Source organism: Ahaetulla prasina, chromosome 2 (genome assembly GCF_028640845.1).
Source record: "Ahaetulla prasina isolate Xishuangbanna chromosome 2, ASM2864084v1, whole genome shotgun sequence".
Lineage (NCBI taxonomy): Eukaryota > Metazoa > Chordata > Lepidosauria > Squamata > Colubridae > Ahaetulla > Ahaetulla prasina.
The window spans coordinates 222244372-222264828 of record NC_080540.1 but is presented as its reverse complement, the minus strand read 5'-3'; the positions used below and the strand labels follow the sequence as shown (position 1 = coordinate 222264828).

Genomic DNA, 20457 nt, shown 5'->3' with positions numbered 1-20457 from the left:
TGGTTTGGGACAAGCTTCACCATACAGCCCAAGGAAATATTCTTCCTATGAATACTTAAGGAAATAACTCCCTGTACTTCTTGCATTCACCACTTGCTATTACTACTTTGTCCTCTGCGAAGGAAACTACATTCTCCAATCTTCAGGCAAAGATGCAGTCTTTATACACATATTAAATAAATCAAAGTGGCCCCTATAAACAAACAACATCTGTATTTTAACATTTTTTGAAATTTGAGTATTTATGTTTTACTTTTCAACATTTTTATTCAATATTAACATAATATTCATTTTAATTCTTTTTCAAAATCTCATCCTTTTACTTTTCAACATTTTTTTCACTACTAGCATCCATTTCAATTCTCCTTTTTGAAATAGTTTTATCATTCCCATAGAAACCTCTAAAATATTCCTTCCAAAATTCTTTCATTTCAATTTATCACAAATAATTTCATTACATTTATTTTTTAAATCCATTCACTCTGCCAAATTTCATTTTAGTCTTCTTCATCCCCTTGAATAATTCTGCATTTTTTTCTCTCTATACAAAATATACAGTATCTTTCTCTTACACTCACTTTTTGCATTAGCATTCTATGCTTTTTTGTTCAACCATGGATTTTTTAATTTCATATCTTACCAAATATTTTTCTCATACTTTCTAAATTAACTCAACACACTTTCGTGGCAATTTATGACATTATTCTTTTTGTTCTGTTTTAAACAGTTATAACACCTTTATGTCTTCTTTTTATTCATTCCATTCAGTTGAGAAATTATGTCTTAATATATTTTCCTAAGGATTTGTCTTCCTAAGTGTGAACATCCCATCATCCTTCTACACTATCTTTAAACATAACAATCAAATTATTGTATGTTTACATCACTTTTACCATCAATAGGTAAGAATAGATTTATGCTTAAATTGTGTATCTGAAACAAAAAGAATTTCAATTAAACTCATACTTGTAAATCATCGTTCTCATTCAGTTTGGGATTTCCAAAGGGTCCAATCCCACTCATTCATTTATGTCACCCAATGATTTTTTTCTCCTAGATCACATTCATTTAGAACCTTGAGCTTTTTAACCCCAGACTCATCTCTCATTCTATTATTATCACCATTCACTGAAGCTTAATAATGGATCCAGGGGTGAAATGCTCCTGGTTCAGACCGGATTGGGTGATCTGGTAATGATGGGGGTGGGTAGTTTGGAGAACCGGTAGCAAAAATCCCTGCCCCCTCCCGCCCATGCCCACCCAATCGTCTGGTCCCCACTCACCTACTTGGCAGCTTAATAATAATAATAATAATAATAATAATGTTTTAATTTGTATACCGCCCTTCTCCCGAAGGACTCAGGGCGGTGAACAGGCAAATAAAATACAAACAAACATACTCAATAATTAAAACAACCCTTAAAAAACTGATTCAAATATGCCAGAAAATTTAAAATGACATTACACCCCATAAAATTACAAAATTTAAAACCCATCAACAATTCAATTAAAATTTAAAATTAAAATCAGGCCAGTCCAGCCATATGAAATAAATAGGTTTTAAGTTCGCGGCGAAAGGTCCTAAGGTCAGGTAGTTTTCGAAGCCCGAGGGGAAGTTCGTTCCACAGGGTAGGAGACCCCACAGAGAAGGCCCTCCCCCTGGGGGCCGCCAGTCGACATTGTTTGGCTGACGGCACCGAGGAGTCCCTCTTTGTGGGAACGCACCGGACGCTGGGAGATAGAGGCCGGCAGTAGACGGTCCCGTAGGTAGCCTGGTCCTAAGCCATGGAGCGCTTTAAAGGTGATAACCAATACCTTGAAGCGCACCCGGAAGACCACAGGTAGCCAGTGCAGTCTGCGCAGGATAGGTGTTACGTGGGAGCTCCGAACCGCTCCCTCAATAACCCGCGCAGCCGCATTCTGGACTAGCTGAAGTCTCCGGGTGCTCTTGAAGGGGAACCCCATGTAGAGAGCATTGCAGTAGTCCAGGCGAGAGGTAACGAGAGTATGAGTGACCGTGCATAGGGCATCCCGGTCCAGGAAGGGACGCAACTGGCGGATCAGGCGAACCTGATAAAAAGCTCTCCTGGAGACGGTCGCCAAATGATCTTCAAAGGACAACTGACCATCCAGGAGCACGCCCAAGTTGCGTACCTTCTCCATCAGGGCCAATGACTCGCCCTCGACAGACAGCCGCATCTGCAGCTGACTGTACCGAGGTACTGGCATCCACAGCCACTCCGTCTTGGAGAGATTAAGTTTGAGCCTGTTCCTCCCCATCCAGACCCGTACGGCTTCCAGACACCGGGACAGCACTTCGACAGCTTCGCTGGGGTGGCCCGGGGTGGAAAAGTACAGCTGAGTGTCATCAGCGTACAGTTGATATCTCACCCCAAAGCCACTGATGATCTCACCCAGCGGCTTCATATAGATGTTGAACAGGAGGGGTGAGAGAATCGATCCCTGCGGCACCCCACACATGAGGCACCTCGGAGTCGATCTCTGCCCCCCTGTCAACACCGTCTGCATCCGGTCGGAGAGGTAGGAGGAGAACCACCGATAAACGGTGCCTCCCACCCCCACCCCCTCCAACCGGCACAGCAGGATACCATGGTCGATGGTATCAAAAGCCGCTGAGAGATCTAATAGGACCAGGGCAGAGGAGTAACCCTTATCCCTGGCCCTCCAGAGATCATCCACCAGCGCAACCAAAGCTGTCTCCATACTGTATCCGGGCCGGAAGCCGGACTGGAACGGGTCTAGATAGACAGCTTCATCCAGGTACTGGGGTAGCTGACATGCCACCGCACTCTCTACAACCTTCGCCGTGAAGCGAAGATTGGAGACTGGCCGGTAATTCCCTAAAACAGCTGGGTCCAGGGAAGGCTTCTTGAGGAGAGGTCTCACCACCGCCTCTTTCAAGGCAGCGGGAAAGACCCCCTCCCGCAAAGAAGCATTTGTAATCCCCCGGAGCCAGCCTCGTGTCACCTCCTGAGTAACCAGTACTAACCAGGAGGGGCACGGATCCAGTAAACATGTGGTGGCATTCAACCTTCCCAGCAACCTGTCCATGTCCTCGGGAGTCACAGGGTCAGTTATCCCAAACCACCTCAACAAGACGTGTCTCGGAACTCTCACCTGGATCTACCCAATTTTGATCCAATCCGTCCCGAAGCTGAACGATTTTATCGTATAGATAACCGTTAAACTCCTCGGCATGCCCTTGTAGGGGGTCCTCCCGCCCCTCCTGTTGAAGGAGAGAGCGCGTCACCCGAAACAGGGCGGCTGGGCGGTTATCTGCCGACGCAATGAGGGAGGAAACGTAGGAACGTTTCGCATCCCACAATGCCACTAGGTAGGTCCTGCTATAGGACCTAACTAGTGTCCGGTCAGCCTCAGAACGGCTGGATCTCCAGACACTCTCTAGGCGTCTTCTCCGGCATTTCATCTCCCTCAGCTCCTCGGAGAACCAAGGAGCTGGTTGAGACCGACGCCGGGTCAGAGGCCGCAAAGGCACAACACGGTCCAAAGCTCCAGCCGCGGCCTGTTCCCAGGCCGCAACTAGTTCTTCAGTCGTGTCGTGGGTCAGGTGCTCGGGAAACGGCCCAAGCTCCGTCAGGAACCTCTCCGGGTCCATCAGGCGCCTGGGATGGAACCAACGCATTGGTTCCGTCTCCCTGTGGTGGTGGGTAGCGGTCAGAAAGTCTAGGCGAAGGAGAAAATGATCTGACCATGACAAAGGTTCAACAACTAAATCATTTAAAACCAGATCATTCAACCACTGGCCAGAGATAAAAATCAAGTCTAGGGTGCCTCCCCCGACGTGGGTAGGGCCGTCAATTAATTGAATCAGGTCCATGGCCGTCATGGAAGCCATGAACTCCCGAGCCGCCGAGGATGCCACCCCGGTTGATGGCAAATTGAAATCCCCCATGACCAACAGTCTAGGGGTTTCAACTGCCAACCCGGCCAGCAACTCCAACAGCTCAGGCAGGGCTGTTGTCACGCAGCAAGGAGCCAGGTACGTGATCAGCAAGCCCACCTGAGTCCTACGACCCCACTTCACGTAGAGGGATTCACACCCAGCTATCTGAGGCACAGTGGTCTCCTTCGGCTCAAGACTCTCCTTAATAATAACCGCCACCCCGCCACCCCTACCCTTGCTGCTTCTTTCGGGCTTGCTTTGCTTTGGCTGCTGCAATCAATTGCATCAGCTAGCAACTCAATCTGCCTGCCTGTAATCCATCGGTGAGCAACTCAATCTGCCTGTCCTGTCTCTTCAATTGGGTAAGTAACTGGGATGGGGGGGGAGCTTTAAAAAATTAGTTAACTGGAGGTTTTTTTAGAAGTTTTTTTTTAGACATAGCAGTATAAAGTTAAGGAAGTTTTAAATTTAGCTGCTTTTATCTAAAAATATAAATAAAATAAAATATAATAATAAATCTCACAAAGCTGTGGCATTTTTGTGTGTGTGTGTGTCAGTTGTGTTGTGTTGTATGTGCGTAAAGTGTGAAAGTTGGTTTTTGAGCATTTTGTGGCTGTGTGAGGTTCCTGCTTGTTGCATGGGCCATTTTGGGTGAGGTGCACCTCTGAGCTGAAATCTAATTTTTTTTGCTACCTTGGGTGGGCTTGATGGGGGTCATATGACTGGGTGGACATGGCTATGTAACCATGTGACTGGGGGATCAAAAGACAGAAACTCACTAGTAATGTCCTGCTGAAGCAGGGTTGGACTAGATGACCTCCAGGTTCCTTCCAGGCCTGGATTATCCTCTGAAGCTGTGTCTAAAGTGCCAGGTTTGTACTCTTTCCTTCCTTTCCTCCTTCCTTCCTTCCTTCCTTCCCTGCCTCCTTTCTTTCTTCTCTCTCTCTCTCAAACACGACCCCCCACACACACCCCGTTTTTCCTCCCAGCAGGCTTCCCTGATAGCCAAACCAAAAAACGGGGGGGGGGGGGAGGAGTCCGTTTTCCCTCTCAGCAGACTTCAGGGAAGCCTGCTGGGAGGAAAAACGAACTCTCTTCCCCCATTTTTTGGTTTGGCTAGCAGAGCCTGCTGGGAGGAAAAACGGACTTCCCCTCATTTTTTGGTTTGGCTAGCAGAGCCTGCTGGGAGGAAAAACGGACTCCCCCCCCCCCAGTTTTTTGGCTAGCACCCAGCTGAGCTGCGCAATCATCAGAGGATTTTTTTTTTTACTTTTAAAAGCATTTTTTCGGCCAAAGAAAAAATGCTTTTAAAAGTAAAAACAAAACAAAAAAAAAAGCACCTCCGATGATCGTGCAGCTCAGCTGGGCATGGAGGGGGGGCAGGGATTTTTGCTACCGGTTCTCTGAACCACCCGCCACCATCGCTACCAGATCGGGCAATCCGGTCCAAACTGGGAGCATTTCACCCCTGGTGCAGCTGCTTTTACACTGCGTGAGAGTCAGTTGTGTTGTGTTGTGTTGTGTGGTGTTGTGTGTGTGTAAAGTGTGAAAGTTGGTACCTCTTATTGTTTTTGGTACCTCTTATTGCTTTGTGTACTTTATTATTTTTATTATTTGTTATTGGGCACACCCACCCAGTCACCTGACCACCAAGCCACGCCCACCAATTAAGCCACGTTCACAGAACCGGTAGGGAAAATTTTTAGATTTTACCCCTGCATGGATCTATTATAAATCTATCCATTCATATTTTTAGTCACGCTCAAAACAACCCAGATGTCACAAATCTATACCTTCTGACTTATATTTTAGCCTCTTCAATCATATCTAAATCTGAGTCATTACTTCCATGCATTTATTCATCAACTCTAGTTCACAAAATCATTTAAATTTATTCCACTAATCTCTTAATTTTATAACAATGTAACTCATCTATCATTTAGTTTCTTTTCACTTCATACTATACTTTTTACCATGTTCTTTTCTTATATTCCAAGTTGTCTGGTTAACCTAAGTTTTTTTAAGTAAGAGAGAGTGATTAAGCTACCAGTATTGGTTGTATCAATGTCACATGCAGCATTTTCAAAGCAAAACGGTAAGTGTAAAGGAAGCTAAATTCAATCTCTAACTAAAGAGTTGCTTTGCAAGATAAAATACTGTTCCTCACATCCGAGCAACCAATATTACAAAATGACACTTTCTGGATGCATGTTATTGTGTCAGTGATGAAAATGACGATGGCCTACTTTAGACATTCTGGACATTTAAGAGGGTGCTGAGGAAACTATTCCAAAGATCAAGAATGGAATGTGATATTATTATAGACAGAAATGGCAGTATGTCTTGAATATATAATAACTAGCCCCAAGTGACAAACATCCTGTTCTTGGGATCAATTGTTCATATACATAATTAATACACTCAGTGTCAAATTTCATGATTATTTCAGAGCTTATCTGTTCCTCCTGCTGCCACATCTGTTGGTTCCTCATCCTGTATACAGGATATACCAGCAGAACTTATTTTTAACTTTTGATAGAACAAATCAGAAAGTGAGTCAGCATCTCTTACTCTCGGCCCCTCCTTCTACTCCTGAAACCTCACCCCTAAGTTCCTACTTAAGCATTTCATTGGCAAACTTCCACAGAATAGTTTTTTTTGTTTGTTTTGTTTTTATAAAAAAGCAATCAAATATGTATACTAAGTTGAACAGGCTTCCTCCACCTTTTCCTTTTTCCTTACCCTATCCTGAAACTGCTTTAAAAGGGCCCCAAAAGTTGCATTTCTTTTAGTGAAACATAATATTGTCACCATGTCCTCTGTTGGCCTTGGTGACTGAAAAAGTAGAAAGGGGGAGGGGGGGGGAGAATGGCCCGGATGTATCCCTGACACATTGTTTTAAAATACAGTACAGGCGAGATCAGCCAAACAGCTAATTTTTGTATCATATCAATCTCTTTTTCCTAACAAAATTTTAATTTGCTTCATCTCAATCCTTTCAGAAGTTATTTCTTAAAAGATAAAACCATACAGGCACTGATTATTTTTCTCCTAAACTCCTTCACAAGAGATGCTTAGCAAGTCGTGATACAACTTTGCAGGCACTGACGTAGCCAACCATTACCATATATTTATTTTATTTTGTACATGTTAAGAGAAACATCTCCTGGAAAATTGTGCCCTTATTTATAGCTGAATACATTACGCAGACTAAAATTGAGTATATACATTTTGTGATCCACAAGGGGTTAATATTCCACTTTACAGCTGAGAGCACTTTCAAAACAAGCTCCTCCTTTCCCAAAAGCACCGCCAAAATCATCTGACAGGAAACATAAGATTAAGTTTATCCTACCTAAGAGAACAAAAGAGTGCTCAGAACAAACAACTGGTTTACTTTATTGGAATCTCTTGTTTCACAAAATACAGTTGAAGAAATTGTTTTCTTTCTTTTCCTTTGTGGATTCCCCACTGCACCCCATGTTGGTCATATTGTAGTTTTGCTGCTTTTTCCATAAATGTTAATTTAAAGTGCCAAACATAATCATGTGGAAAATGGACATTATTGATTCCTATGGTCTATTGTTTTCCCATTCTCAGTCCCTGAAGTTCAAGTTCAATCTGGAATTACATCATGTCTGGTTTCTCCTGGTTACCAGACGGCTTGAGACGTGACCACAGCTACAGAAAAAACAAACAGCCTTCTTCACGCTTCGGCTTCCCTATCGATTCAAACGAACTTTTTTTTCTTCCTCTCAAGTATGCTTCAAGTATACAGCATGGTTAATTTAGAGATTAAGTTCCAAATTAGATTATCTAATGGCATCTTAATGGATTGCTGACCCATTTCCTGTGGGATGGCAGCAGGCAAGTCTGGCTGGAATACAATTAATTTCTTAGGAAGTGTTCAGAAGATGTTTGCTTAAATGGAAAGGAAACATAATTCTCTGCACATCGTTCTTTATTAGAGAGCTGGGTGAAACTATAACTGAGATAGTGACAAACTGATACAAGCCAGAAATCCTTCCCAGCTACCTCCTATACTCCAATGATTTTATCAGTCAGTATTTTCATTTCATGGTTCTTATTTATAAAAACTGAATCTGCAATTTTAGTCCACGTAAATTTATGATATATTAGGTAATTTATTTGAAAGAAACAAAAGAAGAAGAATGAGGTTACTGCTACCGATTTTGCTTTTTTAAAGTTTACATTCAAGTTAGAAGCTTTAATCTGCAAGGCTGTTTTGACATAAAAAAAAGTCCCCAGTCTTCTTTTTCCCATACAGTAAACTCATTTTACCTGCTTAACAGCAACAAAACAGCTCTTCAGAGTGGAAGGGGAGAAAGGAAAGCTGCTACAAAAAGTTATATATTTTGACACCTCCCCGTTTTGGATAGAGTAGAAAAGAATTTCAGTGTTCTGAGCCCAAAGAAGCAGCCAACTGTTGTTTTGTATTTCTCTGCCAAGATGGCAAACTGAAAGCAGGAAATGTTAACTTAGGATCTGGGAACAGCAAAATTAAACTTAAATTGGCATTCAGAATAATCCTTTATAAAGCAGAATTTAATGCATCTGCTTTTTAAAACACAAATTAATAATACCTGATAATTATTGCCCTGATGTTACATTTTTGAAAAGCCTGGCTGAAAACTTTGAAAGTTCACAACCGCTAATAGGTCAACACTATGGCCTTACTTAGCAGTAACTGATCTCTTTGGATCAGCTACATCTCACCACATGAAATAAGGGCTATTATTGCATGTCGTACGTTGCATAAGCATTTCTAAATATATAGTTCAATATAATACCAAATATTAGGAATAGAAGCCATGATGACATCACAGAAACGAAACAAATTATGTCATGACACAAATGAAGTATTGCATGTAGTTTACATCATTTGAACAATGATGCCATGATGCAATATTTGCCCCAGTTTGACCTTTCCATCAAAACCCTTGAACGAGAGAGAGAGAGGGGGGGGAGGGAGGGAGGGAGAGAGAGGGAGGGAGGGAGAGAAACTTGATTTTCTTAAAACTATGTTCCAGTTCAAATTACCTCAGATATAGAGCATATAAGATATTCCTAAAATTTTATATATTTGCATGCTGGTTGAATTTATATTAGAACAAATATCCAGGAACTGTATTGGTCTTTCTTGCTTAATTAAATTTTATTTAAACCATGCTAAAAGGAAATAAAATTTATTTCTAAATGTATTTGGGCAATGCTTACTATGTTTAGAGTATTTTCCCTATAAAGTTTAATTAGGAGCTGATTATAAAAAATATAGATGCTATTTAAACAAAAGGAAAATAGGGGCTTATCAGTAAATAATTAATATTCAGTGGAAGGTTGTGGTAAGAATGCTAGAAGCAAAAAAGGAGGATCTCAGGAAATAGTATGGGCACTATTCAAAAATTTATTTAAACAATAGCATTATGTTGTGAATAAAAAGTAAATTACCATCAGTTTGTCTGGCCTAGCCCAAAATAATCTCTTTTCTCTAAGGCAAAACCACGCAGTAAAATTTGAATCAAGGTCTGCTGTTCATTCACACTAAGACAAGGGACTCATACAATGGGGTTCTGAATGTCTCTTTTGAAAACGAGCCTGGGTTTCATCCTGTCTGAAACCATACAGCAGTTCTGAAAATACCATTAAGAATGGACGAATGCCCTTTTAAAATATTTAGCCAAGATTCCCCCACCCCAAAACTATGTTTTGGAGGGATTAAAGATTAACTATGACAGTGATGATGAAGATGTACATAATCTCAACGTAACAAACAAAATATATAAATTAGACATTTTTGGAGAGAACAAATAGACATTTATGGCAGTTCGAAGAGTAGCTATAAAATATGTTTTCTTAAAGAAGCTTTCTGAACAAAACTAAGCATGAGACATAAATATTGGTTGAAATGAACCTATAGAGATCATTTTCTATTTACAATTGTATGGTAAGCCAAACAATCCAGTCTATTCAGATTTATTAGTTCTTAAATAAAATAACTAGCAATAATAACCAATTATATACAGGTAGTCTTCAAATTACAACCATTTTTAGTGACTGTTCGAAGTTACAATGGCATTCAAAAAAGTGACTTTTGACCGTTTTTCACACTTATGAACATTGCAGTATCCTCATATTCATGTGATCAAAATTTGGACCCTTGGCAACTGGCATGTATTTATGACGGTTGCAATGTCCCAGAGTCATGTGATTACTTTTGTGATTGTCTGACTAGGAAAGTCGATGGGGAAGCCAATTTCACTTAACAACCATGTTACTAACTAAATTGCAGCAATTCACTTAACAACAAGAATGGTGGCAAGAATGGTTGTAAAATGGGGCAGAACTTACTTAACAAATTTTGAGCTCAATTGTGGTCCTAAGTTTGAGAACTACCTGTATTCAAGTTAGAAAGCCCATTAAAATATAAGTGATAATTTCTAGGACTCTAAAAGAGGATAAGGGAAATTAGGAGGAAGGACTTCATACTTTTACTTCGCAGCTCTTAGTGTAAAATGAGAAGGAAAATTGGTTTGAATATATATGTGCATTTCTGTGTGGTTGTGTGTGTGCGCACTGAAGAGAGTGAACGTGCCTAAGATTCCACTTGCCAATCACTCTTTTCATCGCGTTCTATTACATCTCCTGAAACTCTCCAAGGATTTTACTCTTGTATTGGGGGAATTATCTGGAATGATATTTCGAGGAAAAGGGAAAGAAATAGAAAATAATACTTTATCATGACATTATCAAATTGAATCAGAAGCAATTCTGTAAAGGTTCAGAATTACTTAATTACACATATCAACTAGCATGTTAAACTTTTCCTATCAGAATCTATTGCAAAGTAGCAGTTTTACTTTACTTAATCTGAAAGTAATTTTTTGAAAGGGAAGATGAGCTAAAGTGTAGTTAAGTATAAGACACAGTTTTACCTTACCTCATAGAACAATTTCTAAATTCATAAATTCTACCCATGTGATTTCTCAAATAGTTCCTTTGGCTATTATCCCTTTGTATCACCTAATATCAAACATCCATTCTTGTCATATATTTTATTCTTAAAACTGCTTCTTAATATAATATAAGTATGATATAAATTTCAAATTTCAAAGTGCCTATTCATTTTTGCTATATTGCTTTCTTCACAAAGTTTTATACTTGACGGTGTATCAGTATTTTGCATCCTAAGTGCTTAACTCTAATGTGTATTTGACCTAAACATGTAATTCAAAAGATGTTAGATATTTTACAGTTAACATTTTATCCTGGAGGCCAACTTATACAGATAATGAAGAACCCAAGATAGTTTAGGTGCGGAAATAATTAAAATTTTACCTTTGCCAAGTAATTCCCAATGTATCCTCATTGGCACTGGGGTATAAATGCCTGCCGTTTTGATTCATGGTCCAGTCACATATCCTCAGCTGTCAATTGAAACCTAGCAGTCAGATATGGATCGAGCAGTACTACAGTTTTTAGTATTTAAATGAATGCATGCAAACTAGCATTTTATATGGTACAAACCTTACATCCCCAAATAGTAGTAGTGGGTAGGGGTGGAAAAACAGTTTTAAAAAATAAATTTTAAATTATTATAGTGCAAAATAAAATTGTACATATTTACAAAATGCTACATGGATATGCTTTTCTATTAATCAAAGCATAAAAGAACAACTGGAATTTAGCAACTGATTATATTATAAACTTAGCTGGAAACAAAGTAAATATTAATGTTCAATTTTAAAAGAAAGAAAATAAAAAGCACTTAAAATTATTTAATCTCCAGGGGAAAAAAGAGAGAGAGAAAAATCAGTATCTTTGAAAGCATGCATTTGGTGATACACAGATGACATGCAATTTATGGGAAAGGATCCAAAATTACACAAAGATCTTATATTACTGTTCAAGAAGGAAAGAGGCATTTGTAATAGAGGTTGATTAATTTAGGGTTACTCAATACAGCGTCTCTTAACATGCACTGGTAAAATAACCTAGTTCTTAATTCAAGATAATAGCATTTAAAAGATTTTAAATACAAGAAGAAATGCATTACATATAAGCTGAAATAAATGTTTCCCAGATCACCAAATCATCAGAATACCTCTTTAAAAAATCTACCCATGTAACTCTATTCAGCCATTGTCTAGAAGATGTTAGCATTTTTCTTAAAGATCTAGTGATTATATTTATATCCGATAAAATAAGCCTAAACTTTTCAGAAAACAGAGATTTTAATCTCTATAAAATAACTAACATATAACATGCATCAAAGAGCACCTTGAATTTAATACAATAATGTGACTATGATTAATTGTATATAAATGCCATTTCTTTCCCTCTCTACAATATGTCAGTGGCTCTAAAAGATCAATGTTTTAGTTTAAGCAGTGACTTTCATAGCAATTCAATTTATTGTACTTTCCTGAAAAAAACATGCACTGAGCAGAAGACTATACTGTTGTCCTGACCCAGTGCGAAGACTCAGCAACATTTCTTGGCTTCGTCTTGCTGAGTCTTCAGAAATAGAAACACAGATTTTTAATAACTGTTTTCTTAGCTATAATTTGAAGAACTCAGCAAGAAACACAGATAATTATTTATTAATTTATTTAAATGTTCTATATGCTGTTAAATGAAATCTCAAAGTGGCTAGGAACTAAATAGACATGGAATCATGCAGACAATTTTTTAAAAAATACAGTAACAATGTCAGAAATTAAGAAAATGGGATATTTTTAAAGTAAAGTCCTATTGCTGACAGATAATGGTGATTGCATTTTTTATACCACTTCCTATAACTAAGTTTTTTTTAAAAAATTATCTAAACGTTTAATTCATGGTTTAAGATGTGTGCAGCCACTTAATTTGAGGGAATGGATGGGGAATCTCTCTTGGAAATTTGTCAAATCTAACTTCTGCTGTATGTTTTCCATTTATATTAATCACCCTTTCTCCTTTTTTTGGAAATGAAATACTTAATTTTTATGTAATAGTTTTTAATTTTGTTTATAATCATCGTGTTTAATTTTTATAAACACTATATTGTAGAATTTATTGCCTTGAATGTCCTGCAGGCAAAAAGGTAAGACAGAAATTGAACAAATAAGCAAGCAAGCAAACACCGAATGACAGAGGCATGAATGGAGTGTGCAAACTATAGTTTGTTAATTGTAATCTAGCATGAGAGCTAAGTTACAAACAAGCTTACAATAGTTGCTCTCCTGCTGAGGGATAGTACAGCTAGAACCAGAATATTGAGGAGCTTATATCAGCTGAGCAGACTGAAACCATGTTTCCTGATGTTTTGAGTTCTAAAAGGTTGTTTGAACAAATATTTTGGCAAGGTTGTTCTTTAAGAATCTTCAAAAGTCTTTAATAAAAACAGCAATATATTGCTAGTAGAATTTGACTTTTTGGCATTTGTAGAAGACAATAAGACCTGATTTAACACTAATTGTACACACAAAACGTATTTAAATGTTTAAATGTCATTTGCAAACCCTCCCATATGAACTACAGCATAGTTTAGAAATTAAAATTGTACTTAACAGAAATACACAAACATCAAGCAATATGCTGCCTGCGTAGTACAATGAATAGTTGTACTACATTATTGATGTTGTCAGCTTTAAAATGGGGATGGAAGACCAACTTTTAATCAGCATGTAGGGGATCAATAGAGATAGAACGTTAGGCCATTTCAGCACCACACAGCTAATACTGCTGCCCACGAATTTCTGTGTGCCATTATACTCACTACCTTACTTCTTTATATGATAATCCAGTACATATCTCTACGCCTTAGGATACTACCAAATTAACACGAAATCTACCTAAATTAACAGTTTAGTTTTACGTATGGCTTCTCAGATATGGCCTACTTTATACACCTGACTATTCTCTGTTAATATCTGTGATGTTATCAGCTGATGAGGAAAACAACAGATCCAAAGGAATTCATGCACAACAAAAATTGTGTGCTTCCGTTTTTTTCCATTTTTATATTACATGTCTTCATGTATTCTTAATCATCTAGGTCATGGTTATCCCCAAGGTGCTTTTCCAAAAGGGAATTGAGCTGACTTGTTTTTTTCCCTTGAAAATGTTTTGCTTCTGTTCTTGAGAGCGAAATGTTTCAAGGAAGAAAACCAAGAAAGTCCAGTTGCCTTTTGGAAAAGTAAATACATTTGGGCACATACATGTCCTCTTGTTACATAGCACCTAAAATAATGCCTTGAAAAATCTTTTAAGAGGTTTGCTGCTTCTTTCTGGGATTGCTTTTGTATATGTACATGCATGTACACATATGTATGTAAAACATCTTTTTATTCAAGAAGTCCTCCACGTTGAATAAAATGTTCTTAGTTGGGGGATCCTTTTGAGATATCACTGAGGACTACTGTACTGAGGATATAGGGGGGAAAAACTTGATACTAGAAGATTTGTTGAACATCTCCTTAAATCAAAAGAAGACAAACTTTGTGGTTAGAGATATATCTGAATATTTGGAAATGTGTGGTACAAATAATAATAAAATAGCTTCCATAACAGGATTGTCTTTTCACAAAGAACTGGGCATAGACAATTATAAAATGTCAGTTTCCCACAGAAGAATTAACCCCAGAAGATGCTCTCTCCAACCTTTAACGGCCTTTGTGGGACACACATGCATTGTTGAAAATTAATATTGTATTAGTTCTAGATCAATTGTGCTTTCATATCTTCAGTCTATAATTTTATTACATTAGAAAGCTAAGTATGGAATTATACCGAGCTAAGAATGGAATCTGCGAATCAGAAATTGCTCAAACATACAAGTGATAAATTTTAAGATCCATGAAAATATCTGTGAATGTTCCACAGAATTTCTAATACTATAGAAGCTATTACTCTCAGTGTTGTTAAAGAAAATACCTGTTATTATCTACTTTTTGGATAATAGTAATCAAAATAGTACAGGAATTACACTGCCATTCGCTTTGCATACAAAGCAACGCTGACTAAAAATATTCAGTCTTGAATCCCAAATATTATGTACTCAAAAGTAGCCAACAGGTTTTGATTTGATTCACTATCCAAAAGCTACACTTTCAGACAAACAAAATGTAAATTTTAACTTACATTAGTCCTATTGGTTTGGCTTTAAAGAGATGAATACCAAACCAATTAAAAATATATAAGTTTTGTTTTCATCCTGATTAAAATCCCATGTACTACCAACTAATCTCCTGGATGCAGTCAACTGAACTACTGAACTAATTTTAAAACTAAAATCTCTAATATAAAGTTTATTGTGAAGAAACTGATTATAAAATTGTTAGGCCAACAGGTGCTGATTATTGGACAAAGTCCCAGCATCATATTAACATTTTTTGAATGCCTTTAATTCTTCTTTGATTTTGCAAAATGTTCATCTAAGGTGATATGGCACTATAAAACAAAATTGTGAAGGTCTTTCATGTACTAGCTCACTGTTTTAAATACTTGGTCTAATCACAAATTAATGATTAACTTAATTATGTATATCATTTACTATTTCTAATTTAAATAAAATTGGTTTTCTTCCACATTTCTCTGGATAATTCTTCAAGTGACTGTTTGTAAAAATTAGTTTTACCAGAACATGGTGGAATTTTTTTCTGTTGTTGCTTTGAGGGAATCTATAAACATTTGCATATTCTCATTGTTTGACTGAAATTTCCTTTCAATGTGTTTCCTTTCCAACAAGAGTAAGTAAAAGATGACCTCTTATTCATTTACATGCTTCTTTTCACAGTCATGTGATCAGATTTTACGTCAAGCTGCCAGTTATGATAAGGCACACAATATGAGCAGCCAGATAGGTCATTTCCTGAATCTAAGTTTGTTTAAATTTGTGGATCTTTTACTTATTGCCTAAAGCAAGAAGGCTTATTATCCTGAAATTTTAAGACAACAGATAGACTTGAATCTTCTGTTTCATTTATATGTCCTGAACAAATTAACCAAGGGAATTCGTTCTTATTTCTAATTAATCCTTAAAAAACAGAAAATATATATTGAGACATACTCAAGATCTTACATAATATGTATAAAGAGTAATTATTAGCAATTCTCTATTTTAGAATATATTTTAAAACCTGGGAAAGGCCAAAATTATGTAATAAAATAATGCTAGAATTATCTATTTCTATGTAGTAATACATTCCTTTTAAAGTTAAGCAGTGCAAAAATATTAAAGGTGTGTAAATTTTGGAATGATTAGATAAAACTACCGGTAATATTCAGAATGCTAATATTTTCAATATAATTTGCAACTACTATTTTATTTTGGCTTATTTGTTTTCTTAAGTATTTCTTTTTTGTAAGATTCAAAAATCTGACATAAATCCTAAGGGAGGTTTTTTAAAAAAAATTCATTTCCTGAATGAAAGGGTATCGGGGAAAATTGTTGGTAAGAGTAAGTAAGGGGTTTCTCTGTTACTCTTGAAAACAAAATCAGATCTGGAATCCCTTCCATAGCTCTGCTAATTATATTAGTGTGCTCCAGAGGAAAAAAATCCTTATACCAAGGATGATAATGCACTGATGATGTTACATCAGGTGATGAAATGTTTACAAGCAAACAACCAAGCTTAGAAAGCACCAAGGACTCTACAGTCCAACTCTCAGCTACATATAATCTCTTTTAATATCATTGCCTGTTGAACTTAATCAGCTTTTACTACAAAATTTATCTTACATTTCAACATTTATTTCAAGAGATGTGCTGAAGAAAATTTAAGGGATACTTCATTGGTGCACTTCTCAGTATAGAATTCTTTGCAGATTCTGTGGATTATCAACTATAATCTGATAATAAAATTAACAACCAAATATAGCACCTTATTGTTCAAAAAAGTTCATGAATAATTATATTATGATGATGATGATTGATGATGATGATGATGATTATTAGTGGGGAACTCTTTATGCAATTATTGAATCACAGTGCTACATTCTAGCCACAATTTCATACTGGGTAGGGAATGTGTATAATAGAGTAAATATTTAAATATCTAGAAAGTGCTGTATCAGTGTGGAACTATTTGTTAAACTGAAACTTAAATTTAGCAATTGTAAGAGCTACAACCGCAAAGAAATGAATATTCAGATTTATGATTTTAATAGTATTTTTGACTTTACCATTATCAATATATTAAGTTAAATTCTTTTAATAACAACCTTGTCAGTAAATTAAAATGTATTGCAGATGCTGGTTCTCAGTATAATCTTTTTTTAATAATCTAATCTAATCTAATCTAATCTAATCTAATCTAATCTAATTATATTTTATAATATATTTTTATAATATATTTTTTTTATAATCTTTTAAAGCATTTTGAGAAATGCAAACATTCCAGAAACTCTCTGTAATCATTTTTTCCCCTGAAATTTCAACTAACTTGTTATTTATATTATTTATAAATAGACTATTTATAAGAAAAATCAACAATATAAGCTGCTTTATATGACCAATTTATGATCATTATTATAAATTATACAGTCTATATTATGGCTTCTTTTAACAACAACAACAACAACAAATAGCACTCTATATTAAACCTCTAATAAATGAAAAGAATAAATCTGTACAAACTTCAAATATGTGAAGCTGTGTATGTACCTATAAGAATATTTATTCCTAAAGGTTGAGTATATTAAAAGGAATGATAGATGTTTAAAACACTTGTCTGGAACTGAAACCATTGGCTTTCTAATTTAGAATTTCTCTCAGGTAATATAAAATGATTGATTGCTTTTATTTCATGTAACTTTTGATTTTTCCTTTCATTCATCATGGTCTATTTTAACCTAAATGCATTTAGGATCTGCCACAGGAAGAGTGGTCTCTTTTAAATTGTTGTAAAGTAATGAAAAGACATAATAAATCAATCTTATTTATATCTTACCAAAGCATAACCTTTACTCTATCCAAGTAATTTAGACAATTTCTCCCTGGGAGTTTTTCCAAATAAATAAATAAAATTATATTGCATTGTTGTTTCCTAAAGTTTTTAAGGAATCAGATGCATGTAAAAAGAGGAAAAGGGAAGTGAATTTTTTTTAACTGGGCTTAGAATTTAAACTTAGTTTTAATCTGCACTACTAGATTATTTTTTGTACCGCACTGCTTCTATAAAATAATTCAAATTACCAGGTACCCTACTTAAATTTCTAAGAATTACTTCAAATCATATAGTCCTGCATTGTTTCTAGCAAGGATGAACCTGTTGTAGAGCAGTGATATCTTTAGCATGCAGAATTAAACAGCATACTGACTCTGAACATGCCAATCTTTTATAAGCCTACAGTTAAAGGTAAGAAACTATTAACCCCATAACTGGAATCTGTTTTTATTGTTCTGCATTTTGGGATTGTTTTAACCAGAAACATGTAAGTTAGAAATGATATATAAATAAATAAATATCATCATCATATAGGCCATGAAATGGTATCAAAAAAAAAAAAAAAAGTGGCAACAATGAAGCTCCAAGATGGCTTCAGCCATGTGACTGTAAGCTTAATTCCACAAAAATATAATTCAAAAATCTTAAAATACTCTTGCTGCACATTTTAATACATCATTCCTTTGTTTCTTCTCCATGTACTACATATTATTTAAATAAAAGGAGTTTTAAACCCTTACACTATGCAAAATTGTTTAACGCTGTTTAATAGAGCTCTATTTAAATAAATATTGATATGGATCTTACTATTCATACATGAACTTAAGGAATTTGTTTAAAAATAGCTCCAAGCCCAAGATTATGATTTATACAATATTTTTATCTTCTTCATATCCTATTTATATATACTTCTATACGGTTAAAGTTTTGAATTAGAATCTGAGGGACCCATGAGTTTTAATCCTTCCTCTGTCATGGAAATTTGGGTGACTTTATTTTCTTAGGGCCAATCATTCTTAGCTCAACACACTTCCCAGAGCTGTTATTTGTCATGAAAACGGGAGCACTGTGAATACTGTCTTGAGTTGAATAAATAAAGTAGGATTTATATCTAATTTTATGTGTGTGTGTGTGTATAAATACATAGACACCACATATTATTTCAGTTACAAGGAAAGCACTGTGCAAAACTCACTGCATGATTACAGTGTCAGAGTAAGAATGTTCAACCAATTTAGAAACAATTGAATGAAGCTGTTAAGTCTATCTTTCTCTTTAATTTATAATACTATCTTTACTGTGAAAAGATGAGAGACATTGATATCATCTTCTTAATGTCATAAAGACGAAATGCATTAGAAGTTATTTGAAGAAGCAGTGATAATACCAGTATTGCAAATAAGTGTCAAGTTCTCTAAGTGATATTTTAAGATTGGTTACTGCTTTATTAATGATTTTAAATGGTTTTATTATTTTTGAAATATTGCATATCTAGAAGGAACTTCATTGTGAATATCACAACTACTACTACTACTACTACTACTACTACTAATAATAATAATAATAATAATAATAATAGAGGCAGGATAGGATAAATTTTAAAAATCCAAATCGCAAGCAATGGTATTACTACAGCTTTGCTGATGGAAACAAATCCAGGTCTACTATAGCTCCTAATTAAACATCACTTGCAATTATAAATGTCTTGTATATATTTATGTAATTAGGAACTATTCCTATTTCAGTTTCATTTATATTTCTTTATAAACCATCTTGATATAATATGGTATTTATCAAATTATAAATGTATAACTTATATAGAATTATAAGTATCATAAGAAATGAATTGATTTAAATAGCTATTATATATTTAATATTTTAGTATCTTTCTTTGATGCTTCCTCAAATAAACAAAACAAAATAAATGCCAACACTTGCTATATCCAAGCATTTTCAATAGTGTGATTTAATATAGGGACAGGTGCCTTCCAGATGTTTTAGACAACCACTTTCATAATCTTTTACTGCTAGACATACTAGAGAGGCTGATGGGATTTAAAATCCAAAATATCTTATCCTAATCTATCAAATTTATGGATTTTGCTGATTTTATGCTACAGCCCATTGAGTCACAAAGAAAAAGACATGTCTTAGTAACTGAACAACAAGAACAAAACACCACACTTCGGGCATGGAGGACAAAAAATATTTCCAGATTCATCAGTACAGTACCCCACTATATCACAAGAATGCCCACCAAACTACAATGACTCAAACTGTATTCATTATCATGAACCATACATTAAATTTGGACAACTAGAATTCAATTTTCTTGTATGTAATGTACATTGCTCAGAATTGCTTCTGTGAGATGGGTGGCCAAATACACATAATAAATAAATAAATTATTGTGTGTCCCTGTGTGTCACTTTTTAATATACCACTACCCAAAAGCTATATTTTCAGTTTGGAAAAAAATATTTGCAGTAGATGCCCAGTATTAATGAGGTATAATATTAATGAAGTGTAATGTATAAAATCCTACTAGAAATGTAACTTTTATTAGAACCTGGGGAAGAAGAA

The 20457-nt window shown here is 35.9% G+C and overlaps 1 protein-coding gene across 14 annotated transcripts in view; it reads right to left on the bottom strand.

The window, feature by feature from the left end:
* Positions 1-20457, bottom strand: part of NFIB (nuclear factor I B) — a 269310-nt gene that overhangs the window by 16200 nt on the left and 232653 nt on the right. For 7 of the 14 annotated variants that reach the window (XR_009153317.1, XM_058168186.1, XM_058168177.1 and 4 more), the window contains one exon: positions 11282-11370. The exons of 5 other annotated variants lie outside the window; for them this stretch is intronic. Coding sequence is in view for 8 of the 9 variants with exons in the window: in XM_058168186.1 (XP_058024169.1) it covers positions 11282-11370 (89 nt within the window). In the remaining variant the exon portion in view is untranslated. Of the gene's footprint in view, positions 1-11281; positions 11385-20457 lie in introns of those variants that run through there. 2 more of the 14 variants (XM_058168180.1, XM_058168182.1) reach the window with 1 other exon arrangement.